The sequence below is a fragment of the Thamnophis sirtalis genome, unplaced genomic scaffold, assembly GCF_051295495.1.
Source record: "Thamnophis sirtalis isolate CommonGarterSnake01/CBP01778 unplaced genomic scaffold, rThaSir2_p1.2 scaffold_3, whole genome shotgun sequence".
NCBI lineage: Eukaryota > Metazoa > Chordata > Lepidosauria > Squamata > Natricidae > Thamnophis > Thamnophis sirtalis.
The window spans coordinates 90,598,495-90,620,885 of record NW_028261383.1 but is presented as its reverse complement, the minus strand read 5'-3'; the positions used below and the strand labels follow the sequence as shown (position 1 = coordinate 90,620,885).

The window sequence follows — 22,391 nt, the reverse complement described above, 5'->3', positions numbered from 1 at the left end:
CTTAACAGTTGTCTATTGAAAGGTAACTAACAGTCATAAGTAAGTTGATAACAGTTATACACCAATTATTTTACATAACAGTATTTAGAGCCAGATAACACGTCTTTGCCTTTTATGTTGCCATGTGTAATTACTAACATGTTGCAGCGGGAAATAATAACAACAGCAAAATTTAAATATGTGATCACATGATAATGACCATTTTGAAGTGCTACATTGCCAAAATCCACAGGGTCACCTTTGTAAGGTATCTCAAATATTAGCAGAAAGAGAGCAAGAAGATTGTTATGATACCCCAGGACTAATGCCTTTCTATTGTTTGATATTACATGAGTGGTCCATGGAGAATATATTTTAGATCTTCAATACAAAGCCTGTTCAAGGAATAAATTGCAATTAAATAAATTAAGTGTTGCAAAATATTTTTCTTCATCCAATTTGGTAATGATCCTTTTTCTTTCTCCTACATGGACTGTGCAAATTTCCTTCCAGTGTTTAATCATTCAAGTAAAACACTCTGTACATGAATATCAATTCATGATACCAGTACACTGTATTTAAAGCTGGAACTGGAGATTAATGCCAATGCAATTAAAGTTTAAGGCATTTTTCTAAACATAGTTTCTTCTTCCCTAAGCAAAATAAAACAAATCAATAAAAATTGAGGTAATTCTGTAGTTCACACTATTATGCTTGCCAGTTGACACACATTTATAGATCATACACACACACACGCACACACGCACACACACAAATAGAAAAACTGAACAGTCAAGCCAAATATGCACATGGTGAAAAAAGACTGATGAATGTAATGATGAATAAAGAATTAATTGCCGAACAACTTTTGACATTGCACTGTGTGTCAATGCCATATTGTCTCGACAAAATTACAATACTGCACACCACAACTTGTAGCATAAGTACAGGTTCTGCCATGTTGTTTTTCTAATTGCTTTTTCAAAGGAAAAAAAAAGAACATAAGGTACACTCTGATCAAATTGTGTTTTTCCACTTTTGGAAATAAATATAAACCAAACGAAGATTCCTTTGAAGCATAGTATATAGTAGCAGCAGCATTTGATGGACTATATATAAAAAGAAGTCTCATCTTCCTGAAGAATAAGTTTTTCTCATGGTAACAAACACATATTTTAAAGCCATTGTGACACATGGATTGAGAAGCAATGAGACTATAAAGAAAGATGGGATGGGTGCTTTTGTCCTGTTTGAATACCCTGCAAAAACATTGACCTACCTAATCTGCCATGAGTTAAAGGACCTTTAGATGAAAGGAAAACCTTAGCACTACAAGTTGTCATTATTGTGATGCGATCACATTCACAATAAGTTGTCAGTTTCACCATCAAACTCAAATCATGAGCCAGTTAAGAGCCTTTTTTCACCATCACTAACCAACAAGCAAACCGACATCAGCTCACTTTTTAGAGGACTTACAACAAACTGCAGATATTCTGCTTCATACACCCAACCCCTTGACGACCTCCACTGCAGCAATGAAGGGCTGCTCAATCTCCAGAGAAGTAAGACATTGGACACTGCAACCCAGTGCAGGGGGGGGGAAAAGATTCCTCTCAAGATAAAACTCTGAAGATTCAAGAAAATGTTCCATATAGGAAAAAGAATAGAGCAGAAGGCAAAGTCCACATTTGATGTGGCATGCAGCTAAAAGCAAAGGCAGAATTATAAATGGGTCTTTTACTTGAAGATATTTTCTGGATGGGATAATCTGTGTCCGGTCTCGACAGCCACTGTATCATATAGGTCTTCTTGGATGTATCTGATGAATTTTCTGAAGGAGAAAGAAAGATTTGGGGTGGAAACGGGGGAAAAATATGAGCACTTTTTGTAGCTTTTAAGGAACATTTTACAATCCAAAAGCTGAATTAAAAGACCCCATTCTAATCACAAAAAGGAAAACGTTTTAAAAGCCAAAACTATACTTAGAAAAACACCAGTGTTTTTAGTTTTAATGAAGTTAATCATTTAAGCCCTTCTGTTCAGATGTATCACAATGTGGCATGCTTTCAGAAAGGCTAACAGTACAAACGTAGATAGTGAGTACATGTTTTTAGAAAAGTTTACTTCCATTTTAGGATTTCTTCACACATTCTGGCTGTTAGGTGTGCAATTAAAACTTTGAAAGGTTACTTTTGAACAAGTATGACAGGAACAGGAGTGGACTAGGGCTTGCAACACCTCTAGGGAGGGCAACTGTGGACCATTGTGTGTCTAGACTGGAAGAGATAGAAGTTGAGGCACTAGAGAACACAAAAAAAAAGCAGTGAGAAAAATAAAAATGTGATAATCGACTAATCTCAATATCTGAGATTAGTCCAAAATGATGTGTGAGCTTCTGATAATTCATAGATCAATATTTCTTAACCTTGGCAGCTTGAAGATGTGTGGACTTCAATTGCCATGGCTGGCTGGGGAATTCTGGGAATTGTAGTTTACACATCTTTAGGCTGTCAAGGTTGAAAAATATTATCATCGACAAAGAAGAAACAATGCTTCTAGATGCTCGCCAAGAATGATTCTCAACACTTTGGCTTTCTTTAATGTTTCATGTTAGCCTGCTAGCATCCCCCTCCTCAAAAATCATCTGCAGTGAGCCCACCTCTCCCAAATCAGACTTCTTTAAGAAGTGTTTTTCAAATATCTTCTCCAGCTGCAATAAAGGTAAAGCTGTTAATACTGGGAATATGGGATCTATATCTCTCTAGTTTGTTGACATTTCACAAGTTCGCCCTTCCCCTTCCCTGCCTTTCCAGAAGACTCAAGAGGTTTTCCCAGTTTATCATTTTTATTGTGTTGTAAGATAAAATAAGGTACAAAATACAAAAGTAAATAGGGAAAAGATGGGGAGGAAGAGGAGGAAGGGCAGTGAGGGAGGATAAGAGAAAAAGAAAAGAAGTAAGAGTTTTTCAAATGTGTACACTCACTAGGGCATGAAGGTAGCCTGCAGAGCCTTGTTGTTTCTGGCCTATCTTCTTTACAAAAGCCAGTAATATTTTCTCTTGTCCTGCAGAGAACTGGCCTTTCTTGTGTGCCGTTACCACATGTTACAGAACACTGGAGAACAAAGAAAAAAAGATGGGCTTCCGATTCTCCTTTGCAAATGCATTTTTGGTTTGCATCTTTCATCTTTATACATACATGCACACATGGACGTGCATACAGTGCTAACAATCACACTATTGTTGCTCTTCTTCCAACATTCTAAACTTGGGTGTCAACAGTCTCTGGGTGACTCTAAGGCAAACATGGAGCCATGTTGTTATATAAACATGACATCTATGCTATGTATTACATTCTGTACTCCCAACATAAAGGAACCAAAGGGCCACACAAACTTTTCCATTTATTTCAATTGAAATCAATGTATAAACTGAACCATGATTCAAATGTCTGCTTACCTGTGACCAGGGTCCAATCCACCACTGTGCAGGGCAAAGTTCTCGATTGCAAACCCTTTTGCCCTCCGGACGATCGCTGCTGCAGTATTTGGTATGGACAGAACGGTTTGTGTTGTCGTGCAATGTTTGGATACATCGCACTGAACGCACCTGATATCCTGTTTTCCCACAACTTTTGCTGCAAGGTTCCCAGTCACCTGTCACCCATCTGTTTCAATGAAAAACAATGGTCAAATATATAATGGTCAAATATATATGTCCTCCTATCTAGTATGAATATTTTGAGAGGGAGTATTGTTGAGTCTGGGACTTGCAGAGGAGGAATAGTGGACTGAAGGCAGCTCCATGAAAAGCAGAGCTGACAACTGTGATGAAGAACAAAGAGCTGATGAGTAGACCAGCTCTTTAAACCTCTCTGGATAGGGGAAAGATTGCCCACAAGTGCTCCACACAAGGGACGGCAAAATAGTGGTCTCCAGCAGGTTCTGCGCGGTGAGAGATGAGGGAAATAATCATCTTGCTCAAACTACAATTGGCCCGATGAAAGGAGATACTACTAAGGCACAGAAGGAATTGGTTGTTAACTCCTTATCAGCTGTTAGAAATCTTTGGATCAGAAACTTTGAAAGCATCAAGTAAGTTTGTCTTCAATGCTTTAACTCAGGGTGTCAAATTTGCAGCCTGCAGGGCCAGATGTGTCATGCGTTGGCCATGCCCATATCCAGTTTAGTGAAGGGGGAAAAATTGTGATACATCACATGACAACTTCATGAAGACACGGCTTTGACACCCCTGCTTTAACAAAAGAAAGTTTTAACTACAAGCTTAATATATTAAGATAAACATCAGAAGATTATTAGTTAACACTTCAATTTTAGAAAGCTACAGAAGTACTAAGGGTTCAAATAAGTTTGAAATAAAATTTTGGAATTAATTATAAAGAATTCTTCCCTTGGAAAAATGCTTTTTCTGATTTATTTATTTTTAAATGATAGGATAAGAGAGAAAACTAGATTTCAGTTAAAGAAGAAGAATGAATAAACTCGACAAATTTATAAATATATAAAATTCAAATATACAAGAAGTCCTTAACTTACAACACTTCATTTGATACAACAGCAGTGAAAAAAGTGATTTACAATCATTTTTCACACTTATGGCCACTTATGGAGCATCCCCATGGTCATGTGATCACAATTCAGGTGCTTGTCAACTGACTCATATTTATGATGGTTTTCAGAGTCCCAGTTTTTGCAACCTTCCATCAAGTAAAGTTAAGGGGGAAGCCAGATGCACTTAACAAGCCGTGTTATTAAATTAACAACTGCAGTGATTCACCTAACACTCTAGCAAGAAAGGTAATAAAATGAGGCAAAATTTACTTAAAAACAGTCTCACTTAGCAGCAGAAATTTTGGGATGAATTGTGGTCGTACATCGAGGACAACCTGCACTTAGAAATCAGAGCTGAATTTTACATAACTCTAAAAAATACGACACGTAAAATAATTTTGCAATTGAACTATCCTAATAATGTAGATGCCAGACGTAAGAGAACAGAATTTCCTTCTAGTTTTTATGACAAATAAGATCATCTATTTGTAATGCTCCAAACAATTAACATGAAATCCAGCAGGGAGAGTCACTACAAAAACAAGTATTGTTAGCAAAAGCTGGCACAGAAGCAGCATAAGTCTTAGAAATGAATTTGCTACTTTGCCAACAATTCAATAGTCAGCTAAGTACCATATAAAAAAGAATGAAAGCCATAACTTCACAGTTTGTTGTGCCACTGTAAATCTTTCAAAGCAATAGAGTCATTTTTCTCAGGAACAATGTTTAACTATTTCTGCATCTGTAATAATCATAGAGTGCATGATAATCATATCAGTATTAAAAATGTGTTGCAAAACTCTGGACTCTTCCAGTTCCATTTCCCAGCAATGAATTGCTCAAGATGCTTCACAAATAGCATCAGAGGACAGTTTGCTCAGCCTATGGTACCCTCTGATCTACAGTAAGTGAAATAGCAATAACCTCCATAGAGAAACTCCTCTTTAAAATCAGGGCAGAACTAAATAGTTACTCTTTCCAAGAAATATCTAAATGTCCCTTTCAGGTTTTAGTTAGGAGGACACAGTGAACTAAGGAATGTGAAAGCAAATTATAGAATGGAAACTATTCCCAAATGTATGAAATTAGGGGTCTGGTGCTTTCTGAGTTTGCTTGTTTTCTTGCAGATGTGTATGAGATTCTCAATCCAAAAAGTGATAATCCTATTGATGCACTTTTAAAATTGTTAACCTCTAGTTAGATTAGGAACAAAGGCATATCCTCTATCTTTACAACACCTGCTAATCCAAATCATGGAGTGTAAATATCTGTTTAAAATTACCAGAAGTAAGTATTTAAATGAAAAATGGCATACATGCTTCTATCTAAAGGTTTTGTAAGCAGAAAATCCTCATTTTCCACCATTCTTCAACACCCAACGTTTCTAAAAGTTACACTACAGTTTTTATTGCTGTTCATATTAGGATTAGTAAATGGAATATTTTTCAAGAATGGCCTGTACATTAATGGCCTATTCAATTATTTTTAAATAACTGAAAATCAATTTATGCAAATTCTATGTGCTTTCCCTTCAAAAATTCAGGTGCTTATACATGTACAATAATGACTTATTCTATTATGTTTACTAAGATATTTTTCTTTAAAAAAGTTTATCCTCTTCAAAATTCATTTTGCAATCGGGGGGACATCCTTAATTTATGTGATTTTTAAACTTAAGTATCTTAATATTGCTAATTTCATGATTTCACATTAGATCATATGTAATTCCTAAAGTGATAACTTTATAAATGTATCATAGCATCTTTGATCCCCCCCCCCCAAAAAAGCATCAGAAAGGGAAGAACATTAAGATTAAGACAAAGTCATCTGAATCAAGGCAATGTTGCGTTAGGAGATGAGTATTTAATGGCAGTGAAAATTCAAAAGACCCACTTACATTGGCTGGGAACATTCCTGGACATTGCACATTCTACGAATGGGCCTGGGCTTTGAGATAGACTCACAGTAACTGCGACGGATCATCTTCAGATCATTCTTCCTCCGGCAACCATATTTTGTAAATTGGTAGCCTTAAGGGGGGAAAAACGTAGTTTATCTTCAACATTTCAACAAACTTTTAAATAATTCAAATATTTTTGTTTTCCCACTACTACGAATACTCTGGCCACTATTTTATGAATGAAGGCAAATATACATGTCCCAGGATAATGTTGCAGGATCCAATCTGGGTTGGACCCTGGGCCACAAGATTTGTCTTCCAAGCTTTCAGACTTGTGCTGGAGCCCATCTTCTTTCTAGAGAGAAGTTCCCTGAAGAGGGGCTCCAGCATAAGTCTGAAATCTCAGAAGACAAAACCTCTGGTGACCACCCGAGATTGGATCCTGTACTATTTCATGATTTCCTTTCACCAGTTAAACCAGAGATAATAGAATAATTCTCTTCTGCACGGAGAGCTGTTGAGATATTTGTCCATCTCTCAGTAATCCAAGGAAGCACAAGAATTGTTAATGGTTTATAAATTAGCTTCAGTTATATAAAAGTAAAATCTCATTGTAGTCAAGCTTGATAATTTGCATAGATACATTCCTATCACTTGGTATTGCCTTCTTTCTTTAAGTTTGACTTCTCAATGTAGTCAACTACCTGTGCTTCCTAAAAGGTCCTCTTCCATCGAACCAGGAGTGACTTTGCTTAGCTTTCCAGATCAGGCAACATCATGTTTCAATTATACAGAGAACTCAATACACTTGGGCTGTCAGATACAGGTCACAAAAAATAGGACAATCACAAAAAGGTTAAAATAGGATCCTGTTCCCCTCCCCAGTTGTTACATTTAGTTGTAAGTTAATTAAAAAAACTAAGATCCAACCATCTGGAAATTCCAGAGGATTATTGAGAAGCAGAAGTATGATATGGGAAGAAAGCAGTGGCAACTCATATACTTTCTAATAAAATACATTTGGATGTATCTGTGCAGTTATCAAAGTCAAGCTTGGCTTACTGTTACTCCAGTAAACACATCTGTATTATGGCTGTATTTTGTATTTATAATATTAAATTCTGTGAGTGCCTGTATTGTGATGCTGACATATAGTTGTGGCCTTCGAATAGGATTATATTTATTTCCTTCATGGGAAGAATGATGTTGAGAATGTTTTTGGCAACTAGAGAACACAGAAACTCAAAATAAATGTATCCTTGTGCAGACTATGGACTTAGAATCTGTATTTTCAGATCAGTCATGGTTTTTGTCATGTAGATCATGAGATAGGACTGTGTCTCGCTCTGTTCCAGAAATAGAAAATGAATCCTCTTAAAAAGACAAAAGCAGAACACAAGAAAAAAAACATAGGAAGGATGTATGAGCTGAGTTTGAAAACCTCTGATAAAGTAAGAATTTACCTGAGTAAATTCAGGCAAAATGGACAAAGGAAATAACTGTTTCAAGAGAAATCTAGTTGTGAAGAAATGGGTAACAAAATGAATCCATTTGCACTAGGATTAATATATTTTTCTGTGTTAGAATAATTACCATTTTTTTTAGATTTTTCTTAATTCAAGCAATTGTGTGTACTTCTGCCTATTATACATATCCTCATACTGTGCATCATTTTAAAATATGTTTTATCTGTAATAATTAATCCAAATCTAAATATCCAGGCAGAACACTCTTTTATAGCAAATCAGTGGCATCTTGTGGTCTGCCAGGAGCATTACATATTTTATAAACCTTAAAATCTGCCTTTTCCCCATACTTTGAACAACTCTGTAACCATTTTCCTTTGGTCAGTCTCCCAACAGGAGAAACAGAAATGTGTGGTCATATCCTTCTAATGATCAAGGAGGCAGCAAGGTAGAAATTATTTCAACTTTTTTGTATTTTTCACTATTCAATCACAGTCAGGCAGCACAGGATATGAAATCCCTCTCTCTTTGACACACTACAGTTAATGGGAACACACGAGATAAGTACCCCTTGAATGATAGATAGTGACAGGCAAGAATAGGAGGTTCGGTTCGGGTATGAAGTCTCAAAATACTTCTGAGAGATGAGGTTCAAGACATCTAGGTTTCCCCCCTACAGTTCAGCAATTCTGCTACAGGTATGTAGTTAGGGGCAGCAAATGTGGTGGATATGTGAGATTGATTCCAAATTTCAGAGCAGGTGGAATTCTGGGAGCTGGGAAATGAAATAATGTGGAACAGTTTTGCAAGTTTCTGTAAAAACAAGCAACTAACATGTTACTGGTTAAGTAATGTGTTGGTTCAGTCTACTCTAGATGTGAAATGCAATGTAGTCTCCAGTGAAAATTTACACTGCAGAATTTTGTCTCCTGCCATTCATTTATTTCCTCCGCTTCCTTTTTAAACTACTGTCCATTTTCTACATGTGCAGCATGTTATGAGTAAATAGAACAGCAATAAATAATTCCCAGTGAATGTATTTTTTTTACCTACGAACTAAACTTTTCCTTATTAAAATTTAACTGAAGAAGTCAACCTCTAATGATTCATAATAAATCATTACACTTTGGATAATCTCACAAAGACCTGACGGATAATTGTTTGGAAAAATCAAATGTGCTGCACTGAATGAATGAATTACAGTACCACAGATAAGAAATTACAGGTAAGCCTGTTAAGTCATTTTAACTTCATGGATTCTTGTCTCAAATTCAGCTTTGAGCCAAATTAAACCATTAAGTATACTTAAAAGCATAATTAGAATAACAGTTTTTTCACAACAGACAGAAAAATCAATGCAGTCATCAGTATCTTTACCTCCTCCACAAGGTTTTGAGCACTGGGTCCATTTTTTCAGAGCCCATTCATATGGTACAGGATCTTTCAAGACATTGTTATCATCAACATTTAAAGAATCTTCATGGATCATAAATTTGTATGTCAATGAAATCTTCCCATTACCATGAGGAATTACCTAGTTAGAGAAATAATGTATATCTTTTCAGGAAGATCATTATAACATCACTTTTAAAACCTCTTCAAAACCAGATTTCAACCAAGATTTAGGCTTCTGTGATTCTCTGGTCTTGTTCCAGGTCCATGGTCCTGGTGGTCTCTTCATTTCGCCTCTGCCACTCTGCTAACCGCATTCCCCCACAAGATCCCCAGCCTTGTTTTCTGAAAAAAGAGAAATCCATCTCCCTAGCGTTCTCACGAATGAAAGAGGCAACATATATAATTGGGAAGCACAATCTAGATTTGGCTTTCATCCTTAAAACCAACCCCTTAACTGATACTACTGTATATATTGAAGAAAGGGTGCATGACTTACTGTCGCAGCCTCGTCTTCAAGGAACTTACCAAAATGGTGATGCCGTGACGTAAAGGACCCATTGTTTGAACCATTTCCCTGTCCTCCTCATTCCGATACTCCCATTCTGCACCCATGTGTATGAACGTTTTGGAGTCTGGCACGTAGTTCTTTTCGTTTAGAATAAATTTCCCTGTTTCTCGGTTCTTTATCGCTATAAAACAAAATAAGAAATATGAAGTCAAGAGATGTCCAGAGGCTTCCCCTTCCTTCTCATTTTAAAAATTTTTTCCAGCAAGTAAAGAAACTAGAAGTCACAGAAGTGGCTGCTTGCTTTATTTACTTTACTTGGAGAATTCATCAAAAAATACCGCCAGAAAAGTTTCTATAAACATTTTAGTATTAACAAAATAACATTTGTCAAAAAGCAACCAAAATATGCTACCTAGTTATTCCTAACCACCCCACCCCACCCCAAAATAAAAATTTGGGAAACCTTTGTTTCTTATCTATGACAAAATTGAGAGCCCTTCAGTTCGAAGGCTGTATCCAAGTTTCTATAGTCAGAAATTGTTTGCATTCTTACTTCTCTGCCTTGAGAAAAGAGCAACAATAGTTCCCAATGTCCTACCCAGAGTTTTGGAAAAATGAGGTTTTATTTATTTTTATTAGGCTGCCTAACTGTCAAATGTCTCAAGGCAATGTACTATGTGATTCTAAATGTGGTAGACTATGAATTATATTATAATTCACCTTAGACCTGTGATGGTGAACCTATGGCATAGGTTTAGGTTTTTTATAGGTTTTTATTGACATTTGTAGGCCGCCCTTTTCCCTGAGGGGACTCAGGGCGGCTCACAGAAAACCAAGGGAGGGGGAATACAACATTAAGACGACAACATATAATAAAATCGACACCATACATTCAATATTCGGGCGGGGTAACGGTCCTTATCCCCAGGCCTGACGGGCGAGCCAGTTCTTCAAGGCTATGCGGAAGGCTTGGACGGTGGAGAGGGTACGAGGCATGCGTGCCAGTGGTGGCATGCCGCGCCCTCTCTGATGGCACACGAGCCAATTCAGCTCCACCACTTATGTGCGTGTGTCTCCCACCAGCCAGCTGATCTTTGGGTCTCTGCCATGCAAGGGGGGGGGGCAGGGCCCATGCATGGGGGCTCCCCACACATTCCCAAGAGGTGGGGCGAGTTTGTGGAGTGCATGTGTGTGGGGGGCATGTATGAGTGGGGCACATGCATGCATTACATTTTGGGGGTTTGAGAGTGCTTGTACTTGGGCCACTTGGTCCGTAAAAAGTTACCCATCACTGCCTTAGACAATAGTACAAGGCTTGTTGTACTATTGGAACCTAAGACTTGTTATATTTCTTGGAACCTAACAGGGACGTGGTAGATTCTCCCACCTCCTCCAAACTGTAGTTTAGTGAGTTTCAAATTGGCTACTATTCTTGGATAATATATAGCTATATATTGATTGCAGTTGTATGGGCCCAAATTTGTAGGCTTCATTATTGGCTAATTATTTTTTTTTTTTAAAAAGGAAAATAGTTTAATTTGAAAGGCAGAAATCCACAAATAGAGTCAATAACTGAAAAGCAGATATGTTAAACATGACAAATCTTTTCTCCATGAAAGGTGATCTCATTGTACCAGGCTTCTTTGAAGATGAGAATTTTACACAACCTTCCCTCTTTTAATATACAACTCAGCAGCAGTCGTTATATCTATCTGCTTGTCACTGCTAAATTTGCTGCCATACTTCTACATTAAATATGTGAGGAATATTTTGTCTTTCAAAATAATAGTCAGACATGACAGCCTCGTACACTTACTGCCCTGTTTCCCAACTGCTTCAAGATTCATTTGTGTTGTCAGTATCCACACCTTCATCAGATTTACAAAAACAGAAGGTTTATATCTTGCTTGTGGTTTTTCAGAAACGTTTTGCCTAACGTAAGAAATATGTCTGTGCAATGAACATTATTAATCCCAGAAAGCTGCAGAGAACAGCAATTCACGAAATGTATTTCTTAAAACAAAGCTTGGATGATTCATAGAAAAGTTACTAGGTCAATGGACATGAATCTGCTTCTAATTAATTACAGCCTACAAGACAATGCCTCTTATTGATCCACTGAGCTGTAAAGATTGAGAGCTTCAATTATTATTGAAACTTTGCTTGATTGAATGTTTTTGCTGCAGCTGGCTTAGAACTAGAAAGAAGGACCAAGAGAATAGATGCTGGAGACGTAAGCCAAAGCACATCTGGTAAATCTGATGTACAGGAAATGTACTCAATTACATTGAGTAGAAATGACATATTATTTATTTGTTTGTTTATTTATTTATTGAATGTGCATGCTGCCCAACGCCAAGTGATTCTGGGCATTTATTATTTCAAAGCCAAGTTTTAGAAAAGTTGGAGATACTATTTCAAAGAGCAGATACCAAGTTACTTAGTACAGTAAAGTTCAAATTATGATCCAAAAAGGATCTGTGATTTTTTTAAACAAATAGAATATAACAGAACAGGATAGGATAGGATGGGATGGGATGGGATAGAATAGAATTCTTTATTGGCAACAAGTGTGATTGGACATACAAGGAATTTGTCTTTGGTGCATATGCTCTCAGCGTGCATAAAAAGACAAGATACATTTGTCAAGAATCATAAGATACAATACTTAATTTATTTATTTATTATTTATTTATTAGACTTATATACCGCTTCATAGGGCTTTCAGCCCTCTCTAAGCGGTTTACAATTTTTTTAGCAAATTGAGTCAGCAACTTGCCCCCACAGTCCGGGTCCTCATTTCACCCACCTCAGAAGGATGGAAGGCTGAGTCGACCTTGAGCCGGTGAGATTTGAACCGCTGAACTGCAGATCACAGTCAGCTAAAGTGGCCTGCAGTACTGCACCCTAACCACTGCGCCACCTCGGCTCTTAATGATAGCATAGGGTACAAATAAGCAATCAGGAAACGATCAATATCAATATCAATAGTAAAGATACAAGCAACAAAGTTACAGTCCTGCAGTCATAAGTGGAAGGAGATGGGAGATAGGAACGATAAGACTAATAGTGATAGTAATGCGGCCTTAGTGAATAGTTTGACAGTGGTGAGGGAATTATTTGTTTAGCAGAGTGATGGCGTTCGGGAAAAAACTGTTTTTGTGTCTAGTTGTTTTGGTGTGTAGTGCTCTATAGCGTCCTTTTACAATATATATTTGTGTAGAGATTTTGTTTCTATAAATTCCTCTCTACACAATAGAACTTATTTCACCACCACTTCTACAACAAAAAAGGATCTGGCTGGAAACAAATACATTTGTAGGTTGCTTTGATTAAGAGAATACAATGTAAAATATTGCATGAGTTTGGAACTGCAGACAGAAAAATTTCACTGCAAAACCAAACAAACTCAGAGAATTCCAGCAATGAACGTAACATGCAAACCTGGAGTTACCCATATTTGCTACTAGTTTGGTTTTCAACCTTAAAACTGATTAAAATTGCTCTGCCCAGCTTCTATATCATTGCATTAGTACTATTTTATTCCTACAAAAATGTTCCCCAATACAATTAAAATATATTTTATAACCAGAATAGTATTTCAGCTAGTCAGGAAAAGCATATCCATGAGCAAAAGCTGACTCTGATGCAATAAGATACATACCCAGATTGTGAACAGTAGCATCCGATTCTTGTATAAGTAAATGCCTAGCACCAGCTGGAATGTCAAACATCTTGAGGTATCCTGCAAGAAAGCATCAAAACTATTAATAATAACTTTTATAAGCAAAAAAAAACAACCATGAATATTTTCTGTAGCTATTTATTTTATATAGTAGATGCCATCTAACTCCTTTTTAAAAACACTTTTGCAGCTCCAGAACTGACTTAAACCACAATTGCCAAAGATTGGTAGCGTAGTTTACTATCAGAAAATGCATAAACATGACAATCTTTGCTCTAAGACTGGTTTCATATAGTTGTTATTGTTCTTTGCACCATCATGTTGTCCACTGAGAAGATTCTTCCCTGCAAATATTCCAAACAACCTGTAGCCATGAAGAAATTTGCCCGTTTTAACTTGTGAGTTCTAAGCCACCTTTCGTTTCTTTTCTAATGAATGTAAATGCTTCCTCTCAAACCCAAATGTGTTCATCTGAGCTTACAACACTTTAAAATCATAAGATACTCTTCCAATTAAAGCAGCAGGAATAAAACCAATACTATATATTTAAAAGGGACTTTACAGATAAACCTAGTCCTTTCTGTTATTCAGTGCTGGAATCTACTATATCATCCTTGACAACTTGATGCAGACTCCACCTGAAAACCTCCTGCATGGGGGAACCCACTACTGGTCCATTGCTTTATGACTTTTACAATCAGGAAATTCCTAATATGCAGCCTGAATCTCTTATTTCAGCCCACTGTTCTTTATCCTGCAGCCAGTTTCAGCATGACTGCTTTTTTAAATATTTGTAGCAATAGCAATAGCAATAGCACTTACAGATATATTCCGCTTCATAGTGCTTTACAATCCCCTCTAAGTGTTTTACAGAATCCGCATATTGCCCCAACAATCTGAGTCTTCATTTTACTGACCATGGAAAGAAAGGCTGAGTCAATCTTGAACCGGTCAATATCGAACTCCTGGCAGTGGGCAGAGTTAACCCACAATACTACATTCTAACCATTGTGCCACTGTGACAGTGTATATTTGTAGCTAAACATTTGCAGCTCCTTCAACCAAAAGGTTTAGCTCTCTGAACCCTGGTCATCCTGGAATTCCTCCTTTAAACCCCCTTAAGCCCCTGTTGCCATGTCATTTTTACTCTGCAGTCTAACAGCTCAGAGTATAAAGGAGCTATAAAAAGAATATGGAAGTGGTGCTCCATATTTATTATTGAGAAATTTCAATTATTTAAATAAAATGACTTTATTTCTTCTGATGTCTGGTTTTCCCCTTCTCCTCTTTTTAAAACATGGCATACTGATGATATAAAGAAACTGAACAAGAGAATAAAGATGGAGATATGGTGCAAATGCATAACATACAACCTAGTCATAAGGCTTTTGTAAAAAATAAAATGGGGTAGCTCCATAGAGATTATCTTGCATTCCTGGAAGAGTAAAAGCAGGAAACAAAGTAATGATTATAAATACAAGATGGAGCGTTTGAACCAGATTCAAAAGGGAAAGGTGATTCAGAGTGCATGCTGATGTCCACATCACATCTGTTGGTAACTCTTTAAAGACAACAAGGAACCAAAAGCTGCGGTGTGCACATCCCTGCTTGCTCCCAATTAACTTTTCCTTTTTGAATCAAGATCTCTGCACAATCTTAGTCATTTCATCTATTTCAAAGGCTCACTATCCTCTTTATTCCTAAGCATGCAGGGTTGGATGGGGAAAGAAAACCGGCATTTTTCCTTTTAGAAAGAAGAACCTTTTATGCATTGATCTCAGCTTTTTTGTTTAATCCTGTCTTTTGGCTATTGTCCAAGTTGAAGGACTTGACTTTTTAACAAGATTTTTTTGCTCTCCCTGACAAATAAACATAATGCAAAATGGAAAGATTTTGCAAGTCAGACAATAACCTAGTTTTGAATGAACAACCAAGAAAGTGGAAAGTCTGAATATATCCAACATTCTGGTTTTAAGAATGAGGTATCAAGACAGACAAGTATTTTAGCAGAGGCCAATGGTGGTCTGAATGCAGTGCTGATTTGCTGCCCCTTAAGACCTCATTTAAAAAGTTGCAACAGTTGTCAGGATGGAAAGACAGAAGCCCCAACAAAGATATAAGCAGGTCTGAAAATATCTATTTCCTCCAGTTTGGGTCTGTGGATTTTTCTTTGCTTTGCTTTAAGATGACAGGGGGTGAGTTGATAAATGCTCCTCAAAGGTGTTAAAACATGCATATGGGGATCAGTGGTGGGTTCTGGATCCTGTTGCAACCGGTACAGTGCAACGGGGCCGGGCGTCCACCACATGCATTCTTACTGCCCGCAATGCTCCGCGATAACTCCAGGACGCCTCCGTGATGCTCCAGCTGCTTGGCGGAGCATCACACAGGCACCATACGCTCCGTGCACATGCCCAGAAGCCCACAAAACCTCAAATACCTGTAAGGACTGTGGACGGGCCATTCGGAGCACCATACCAGAATGGTATCTGGTGCTCCCAGTAGGTACGGGTACGCCCGTACCGGGGTGTACTGGTCATAACCCACCACTGATGGGAATACAGTCTGCATTAGATTAAGACTATTGTCTGAAACTCACTTCTTTGGAGTCAGATTCAAAATACTCTTTCTGAGTAGGCTTACATAAGATTCTGTTTTTATGATTTGAGTAGACCAAGACATCATTACATGACAACATGTCTCAGACACATAGATTAGGGTGCTCTTTTTATATTAATTTTACTTAAGAAAACTTGTTTCCATCAGAACCTGTTCAAGAGCAGCATTTGATGCAGCAAAGGAAATATGCTATTAAAGAAATTCTTGAACTCCTTTTAAAACTAAACACATACTTTTCTGGGGCAAGGATATAAAATTTAAATAAGAACAACCTTGTTTCTTTGGTGCCCTGGAGAATGTTCCTTTCACCACTTTGCAATGGGTGTTGTCTCCACCGCACACACCACATTTATCTTCTTGCTTTGATGAGCCTATTACTTTGTCACAGCCGACTTTCTGAAACCAAGAAAAAAAACCTATTCATTTGGTTTGTAAGAGACTTTTTTTTAAAATAATAAGTAGATTGGGATATTTAAGCAGGATATTCAGAACTAAAATATAAGTATGTTCCTGAAATAATACATTAATAGACCCATGGGACCTTATTTCAAGAACAGAAGAACTGTTTTCAGTTTAAGTAGATATTTGATTTTTTTCCCACATCTATTTTAAATAGTGAAAATCGTAGACCTAGAGTTTCATATCTATAATCTCTGAGAAAATAACACCAAAAACAACCATATGTTTCTCTTTCTCTCCCTCAGTTTAAAGACATCACACTTCAGTAAGTCTGTCCTCAAGTTACATATTATGGAAAAGAGCCGAACACAAGGTTTATTTAAAGGAGATAACTTGAAGACTGAGTGGTAGGTAAGGTTTTAGTTAAGAATTGCTAAAAATTGTACCCAAGCATATCTAGAATGACTGTATTACTGTATTTTTCAGAGTATAGGATGCACCTTTTTTCCTCAAAAAAAGGCTGAAAATCTGGGTGTGTCTTATACACTGAATATAGAATTTTTTGCCTCCTGAAACCCCGCCCACTTCACCAAAATTGCTGTGCATAGCCTTTAGGAGGCTTCCACAGTACTACTGGAGGCTAGGGAGGGCAGAAATGAGTGAAAAATGGGTCATTTTTTTGCTCAATTTTGCCCTGCCTCCTGCCCCCAGGAGCACTCTATAAGCCTCCTAAAGGCTATTTATGCCCTTTTTTGAAAAAAAAAACAGGGCCATTTTTGGGAGGTCTGCAGAGTGCAAAACCTTTTTTTAAAATTTGCCTCTTCAAAATCTTGGTGCGTTTTATACTCCGGTGCGACTTATACTCCGAAAAACACAGTACATGGCAAACAATAAATAGCTATCTTTATCTACAAAAAAAAAATCATGTATTTGGTGGCTCAAAGTACCATTAGAAGAACATGAATAATTCATTAACTAACAGATATTCTTTCTAAACACTGTCCTTATGGGATATTCCATAATTTCATAAGAGTCACGGTGGTGCAATGGTTAGAGTGCAGTACTTAACGCTACTTCTGCTGTCTGCTGACTGCCTGCAATTTGGCAGTTCAAATCTCACCAAGCTCAAGGTTAATTCAGCCTTCCATCCTTCTGAGGTCAGTAAAACGAGGACCCAAAATTGTTGGGGCACTATGCTGACTCTGTAAACTGCTTAGAGAGGGCTGTAAAGCACTATGAAGCGGTATATAAATCTAAGTTCTATTGCTATTCCAACATGCACTAGGAACTAAAAGGAGAGCTTTAAAAGAAGAGTTTAAGGATTGTCTACTTGACTGAATCTATGTGCTCATCTAGTGCATGTGCTTATAGATAACAATCACTATTTCCTTGAATAAAAACAAATTTAACAATTTGTTTAACAATTTGTTAACAAAAACAATTTTAGAAGCGTGCTCAAGAGCCATCCTAAACTAAGTAACACATTCACAACAAAGCAATGTGTCCCTAACCACATCACTTAATTCCCTGCCATCTTGAATCTCTAATCTTCAAAGCATTCTACAATCGTGGACCACAGCTATTTTTCTTGGGACTCTTTGGAGAATTTTCTCTCCATGTAATGACTTTTCCCCCTTTGAAACGGTTGCACTTCAACAGATACTTTCCTTTTAAAGAGTTGTTTTTACATATTACAATCCCATCCTGAGGATTAAGTTCACCATTAATAAATATTATGATCTGAAAAATATTCTGCCACCTCTAATAAAACAGTAAAGTATTACACATCTGATTTCTTTTAAAATCATCTTTCAATATAATTTCTATAGTTTATAGATTTTTTTTAGCAATTAGCCAGGGAAGGGGGAAAACTAGCCCATTATAGCAATAGCACTTAGAATTATATACCGCTTCACAGTGCTTTACAGCTCTCTCTAAGCAGTTTGCAGTGTTAGTATATTGACCCGTAACAATCTGGGTCCTCATTTTACCAACCTTGGAAGGATGGAAGGCTGAGTCAACCTTGAGCTGGCCAGAATCAAACTGCTAAACTATTGGCAGCCAGCAGTGAGCAGAACCAGCCTGCAATACTGCATTCTAATCACTGCGCCAACACAGCTCATTATAATTTTAATATTACTCTTACAGATAGAAAAATGGAAAAAGAAATTCCTGAAACGTATATAACCTACCAGGCATTCTCCTCGCATACAGACACTGTGCAAATCCTTATAGGAGCACTGTGTTCCATCATGTACCAATCTTTTCATATATACCACATCATTAGTTTCCTTGGACTCGCAGTAGAGGTGGCACCTTTCTTTAGCTATAAGGGAAAATATTGGGGTAATTTATCTTCTCATTAGATCATTTTGTAAATGTTGATTCAATAGAAGTTTTGTGGTGAGGTAAAAAAATTCTAAGCAACTTATCCAAAGAGAGAAATTTTGAGCCATATTCTAGAAATTGGGATTATACTTAAAACCAAATATTTAATAGGGAATATTTATAGTTTGTATCAGATTCCCCACTTCATCCTTGTCAGGCATAATGTCTCTTTCAGAGTTCCTAGTTAGCAGAATCTCAAAGCCATCTTGAGTATAGATCTGGGAATTGAATTTCCAATAGCCCTGCATGGCATGAAGTGAGATAAAGTGATTCTACCATCTTAATGGATTAACCCTTAAAATAAAAGGTAGTGGTAAAGGTTCCCCTCACATATTTGCACTAGTTGTTCCCGACTCTAGGGGATGATGCTCATCTCCGTTTCAAAACCGAAGAGCCAGCGCTGTCTGAAGACATCTCCGTAGTCATGTGGCCGGCATGACTTAACACCAAAGGAGCATGGAACGCTGTTACCTTCCCACCAAGGTACTTGCATTTTTTAATGTGCTTTTGAACTGCTAGGTTGGCAGAAGCTGGGATAAGTAACAGGACCTCACCCCATTACGCTACACTAGGGATTTGAACCGCTGAACTGCCGACTTCCTGGTCGATAAGCTCGGTGTCTTAGCCACTGAGCAACCACATTCCTTTAAACCAGGGGTGGGTTCCAGCAGTCACTACTGCCAGTTTTCTTGTTGGTGCACCATGCGCACATGCACATGTGCAGAGTAATAAAAAATATTCTGTGCATGTACAGAAGCAAAAAACAAGATGGCGGCATCTATGGCAGTGCTAGGAGAACCGGTTTGGGGCGTGGGCGGCCTGAGTTGCTGCCGGTTCCAGCGACCCAGACCGGCAAGCTACTACTGGTTCGGCCGAATCGGTAGCAAGCCACCACTGCTTTAAATTCTTAAAATACAATTCTATAAATGGTTTTATTTGCTTTTACCTTAGTATATGTTACACTAATCATGCATTAAATATACATTAATTCAATTAAAGTACAATGGATAATCTGAGTGACACTGCAGCCTAAATAGTTCCTACTAAGAAGTGCATGCTCATCTGTCTGAAAAAATGCTGTGTTCTGAAGAGAAACTAGAAGCACTTGACAGTATGATTGGAACAACTATGGTCCCTTTACAATCTGTGGCTTTTAACTCCCAGAATTCCTAAGACAACATGGCTGGCTCAGGCATTCTGGGAGTTGAAGTCCATACGTTTTAAAGAGGGCCTAATTGCCACTTCCTGACCTGAAAGTTAGTACTAATGAATTGCAGTATTTCTGCATACAGGACATTCCAGTTTTCGAAAATGGGCAGAGTTATCCTGGTCTGCTCTGCTAATAATGAAATGAAATGCGAACCATCAGTATGTTCATATGGAAGCCAGTGATGCTTCATATTCTGATATTCAAAAACGGGATTCCACTGCCTGCATTGCTCCTCTCTGAAGTCATCATCACCATCAGGACATTCTTGGTTATTGCATAGCTGGAACTCATAGCTTGGCCCAAAACATGTGCGGCCTCCATTAGCAGGGCTAGGGAAAAAAAGAATACTAATGAATGATTCTAGATCAATAATATAATAGACGGTTGCATTTTATTGGAGCTGGAAAAGTGGTATCTCTCCAGATATTGGCTTCAAATTACCATGAACTCTGCTCAGAAAACTTCAAGAATTTCAATAACTGCATTCCAACAATGTCTGGAATGCCACAGATTCTTTATTATAGGTAGTCCTCACCTTACGACCATAATTTAGCTAAAATGTATATTTCTAAGTGAGAAATTTATTGAGTTTTGTCCCATTTTACTATTGTTGTTGCCACATTTGTTAAGTGAATCACTGAATTAGTAATGCAGTTGTTAAGTGAATCTGGTTTCCCCATTGACTTTACTTGTCAAAAGGTCACAAGAGGGGAATCACATGATCCCGGGTCACTGCAACAGTCATAAATATGAATCAGTTGTCAAGCATCCAAATGTAAATCACATGACCTTGGGGATGCTGCAATGATCATAAGTGTGAAAAATCATCATAAGTCACTTTTTTCAGTGCCGTTGTAACTTCGAACAGTCACTAAGTGAAGTGTTATAAGTCGAGAACTACCTGTATGTATTTATCGTTCATTTCCAAGATTAATTTGCAATGATTTCCAAAATCTGAACATGTATGAGGTAGGAAGGCACAGTTGCATACTCTTAGCACATGACCCAATGGGATATACAGATAAATATGAAACACTGAGCATCCCTCTATAAATGCTGAAATAGTTGTGGGTGAGACACAATGCAGGTTGAGATCCTGCAAGCAAAGCTAGGAGATATTATCCTTTCCCTTCTGCAGCCTCTACATAACCTTAAAAGACACACTGGAAATTTGTGGAGTAGACAGAAGGGACTTTTCAGTAGGAATGTGGGGAATCAAGCAAACAAAAAGAGGAAAAGATTATTTCTTAAGTATGTAATGCAGTTTGAGTTTGATCCTGATGGACTGCAGGTTGAGTCAGTCTTCATCCTTAGTAAAATGAGGACCCAGATTGATGGGGGCCATATGCTGACTCTGTAAACCACTTAGAGAGGACTGTAAAGCACTGTGAAGTGATATACAAGTTTAAGTCCTATTGCTATTGTTATGTATCCATTGCAGTCAACCCAATTCATGGTAGTTTTCAGCAGTTAAAAGAGGTTAAGTATGACTCAGTTAAGAATAGTTGGATTTCATTCATAATCATCTTGTAGAATAGAAGACATACCTGCATACACAGACACACATTAACTATGAAACCTTTAATGCAGCACTCAAAGCAATTATAATATTTTCCTGACAGGTTAAGAACCCGGTCCAAATTTTTCTTTATTGCTTGGATAATTTAACTTCCTTAATCTTACTGTAATTTATTAAGGAGATTATGCATCAAATATTTATCTTGTTACTTTGTAATTTTCCCACTGTATTTTCTCATGTTGCCTTTTGTGCTGTTTTTAGATTTTGTTACTTTACATGAAGAATCCATAATAATGATTTTTCTTTTCTTTTAATAGTACCAGAAGTGGTACTGATTTCTTTTAAGTCCCTGAATGCTCAATTGGCTGTCTGGCAAAAATAAGCTTCTCTTATAACTTCCCTGGCTTCAATAGTAAACACAAAAACATGATTCTTATAAAACGATTTCATGATTCATTTTGAACAATTGATGACAGATTTGTGATCAGATATGGTACGAAGAAATCTATTGAGCATAAATTTGTTTCTTCCAGTAAAATCAGTGGAATTGCCTTGCGAAACATGAAATAAGTTTGAATCTGGAGGCACACTGATCTCAAAGTTTACAGGACATTTTAGTGGAAACAAAAGTACTTATTTTTTCATTATTTCAGTCAACCACCACAACAAACTCTCACATATATGTTTCTTATATTAGAAAAGGAAATCTTACACACAGACAAAATCCAGTTAAGTCTCTTTTTGTTTTAA

At 37.3% G+C, this 22,391-nt stretch overlaps 1 protein-coding gene across 2 annotated transcripts in view; it reads right to left on the bottom strand.

The window, feature by feature from the left end:
• Positions 1-22,391, bottom strand: part of ADAMTS2 (ADAM metallopeptidase with thrombospondin type 1 motif 2) — a 262,418-nt gene that overhangs the window by 10,234 nt on the left and 229,793 nt on the right. For both annotated transcript variants that reach the window (XM_087709481.1, XM_087709482.1), the window contains exons 12-21: positions 20,276-20,451; positions 18,717-18,850; positions 16,398-16,521; positions 13,486-13,566; positions 9,839-10,002; positions 9,296-9,452; positions 6,450-6,582; positions 3,441-3,648; positions 2,967-3,096; positions 1,724-1,813 (exon numbers count right to left, since the gene is read on the bottom strand). In XM_087709481.1, the coding sequence (XP_087565607.1) occupies positions 1,724-1,813; positions 2,967-3,096; positions 3,441-3,648; positions 6,450-6,582; positions 9,296-9,452; positions 9,839-10,002; positions 13,486-13,566; positions 16,398-16,521; positions 18,717-18,850; positions 20,276-20,451 (1,397 nt within the window). The remainder of the gene's footprint in view (positions 1-1,723; positions 1,814-2,966; positions 3,097-3,440; positions 3,649-6,449; positions 6,583-9,295; positions 9,453-9,838; positions 10,003-13,485; positions 13,567-16,397; positions 16,522-18,716; positions 18,851-20,275; positions 20,452-22,391) is intronic.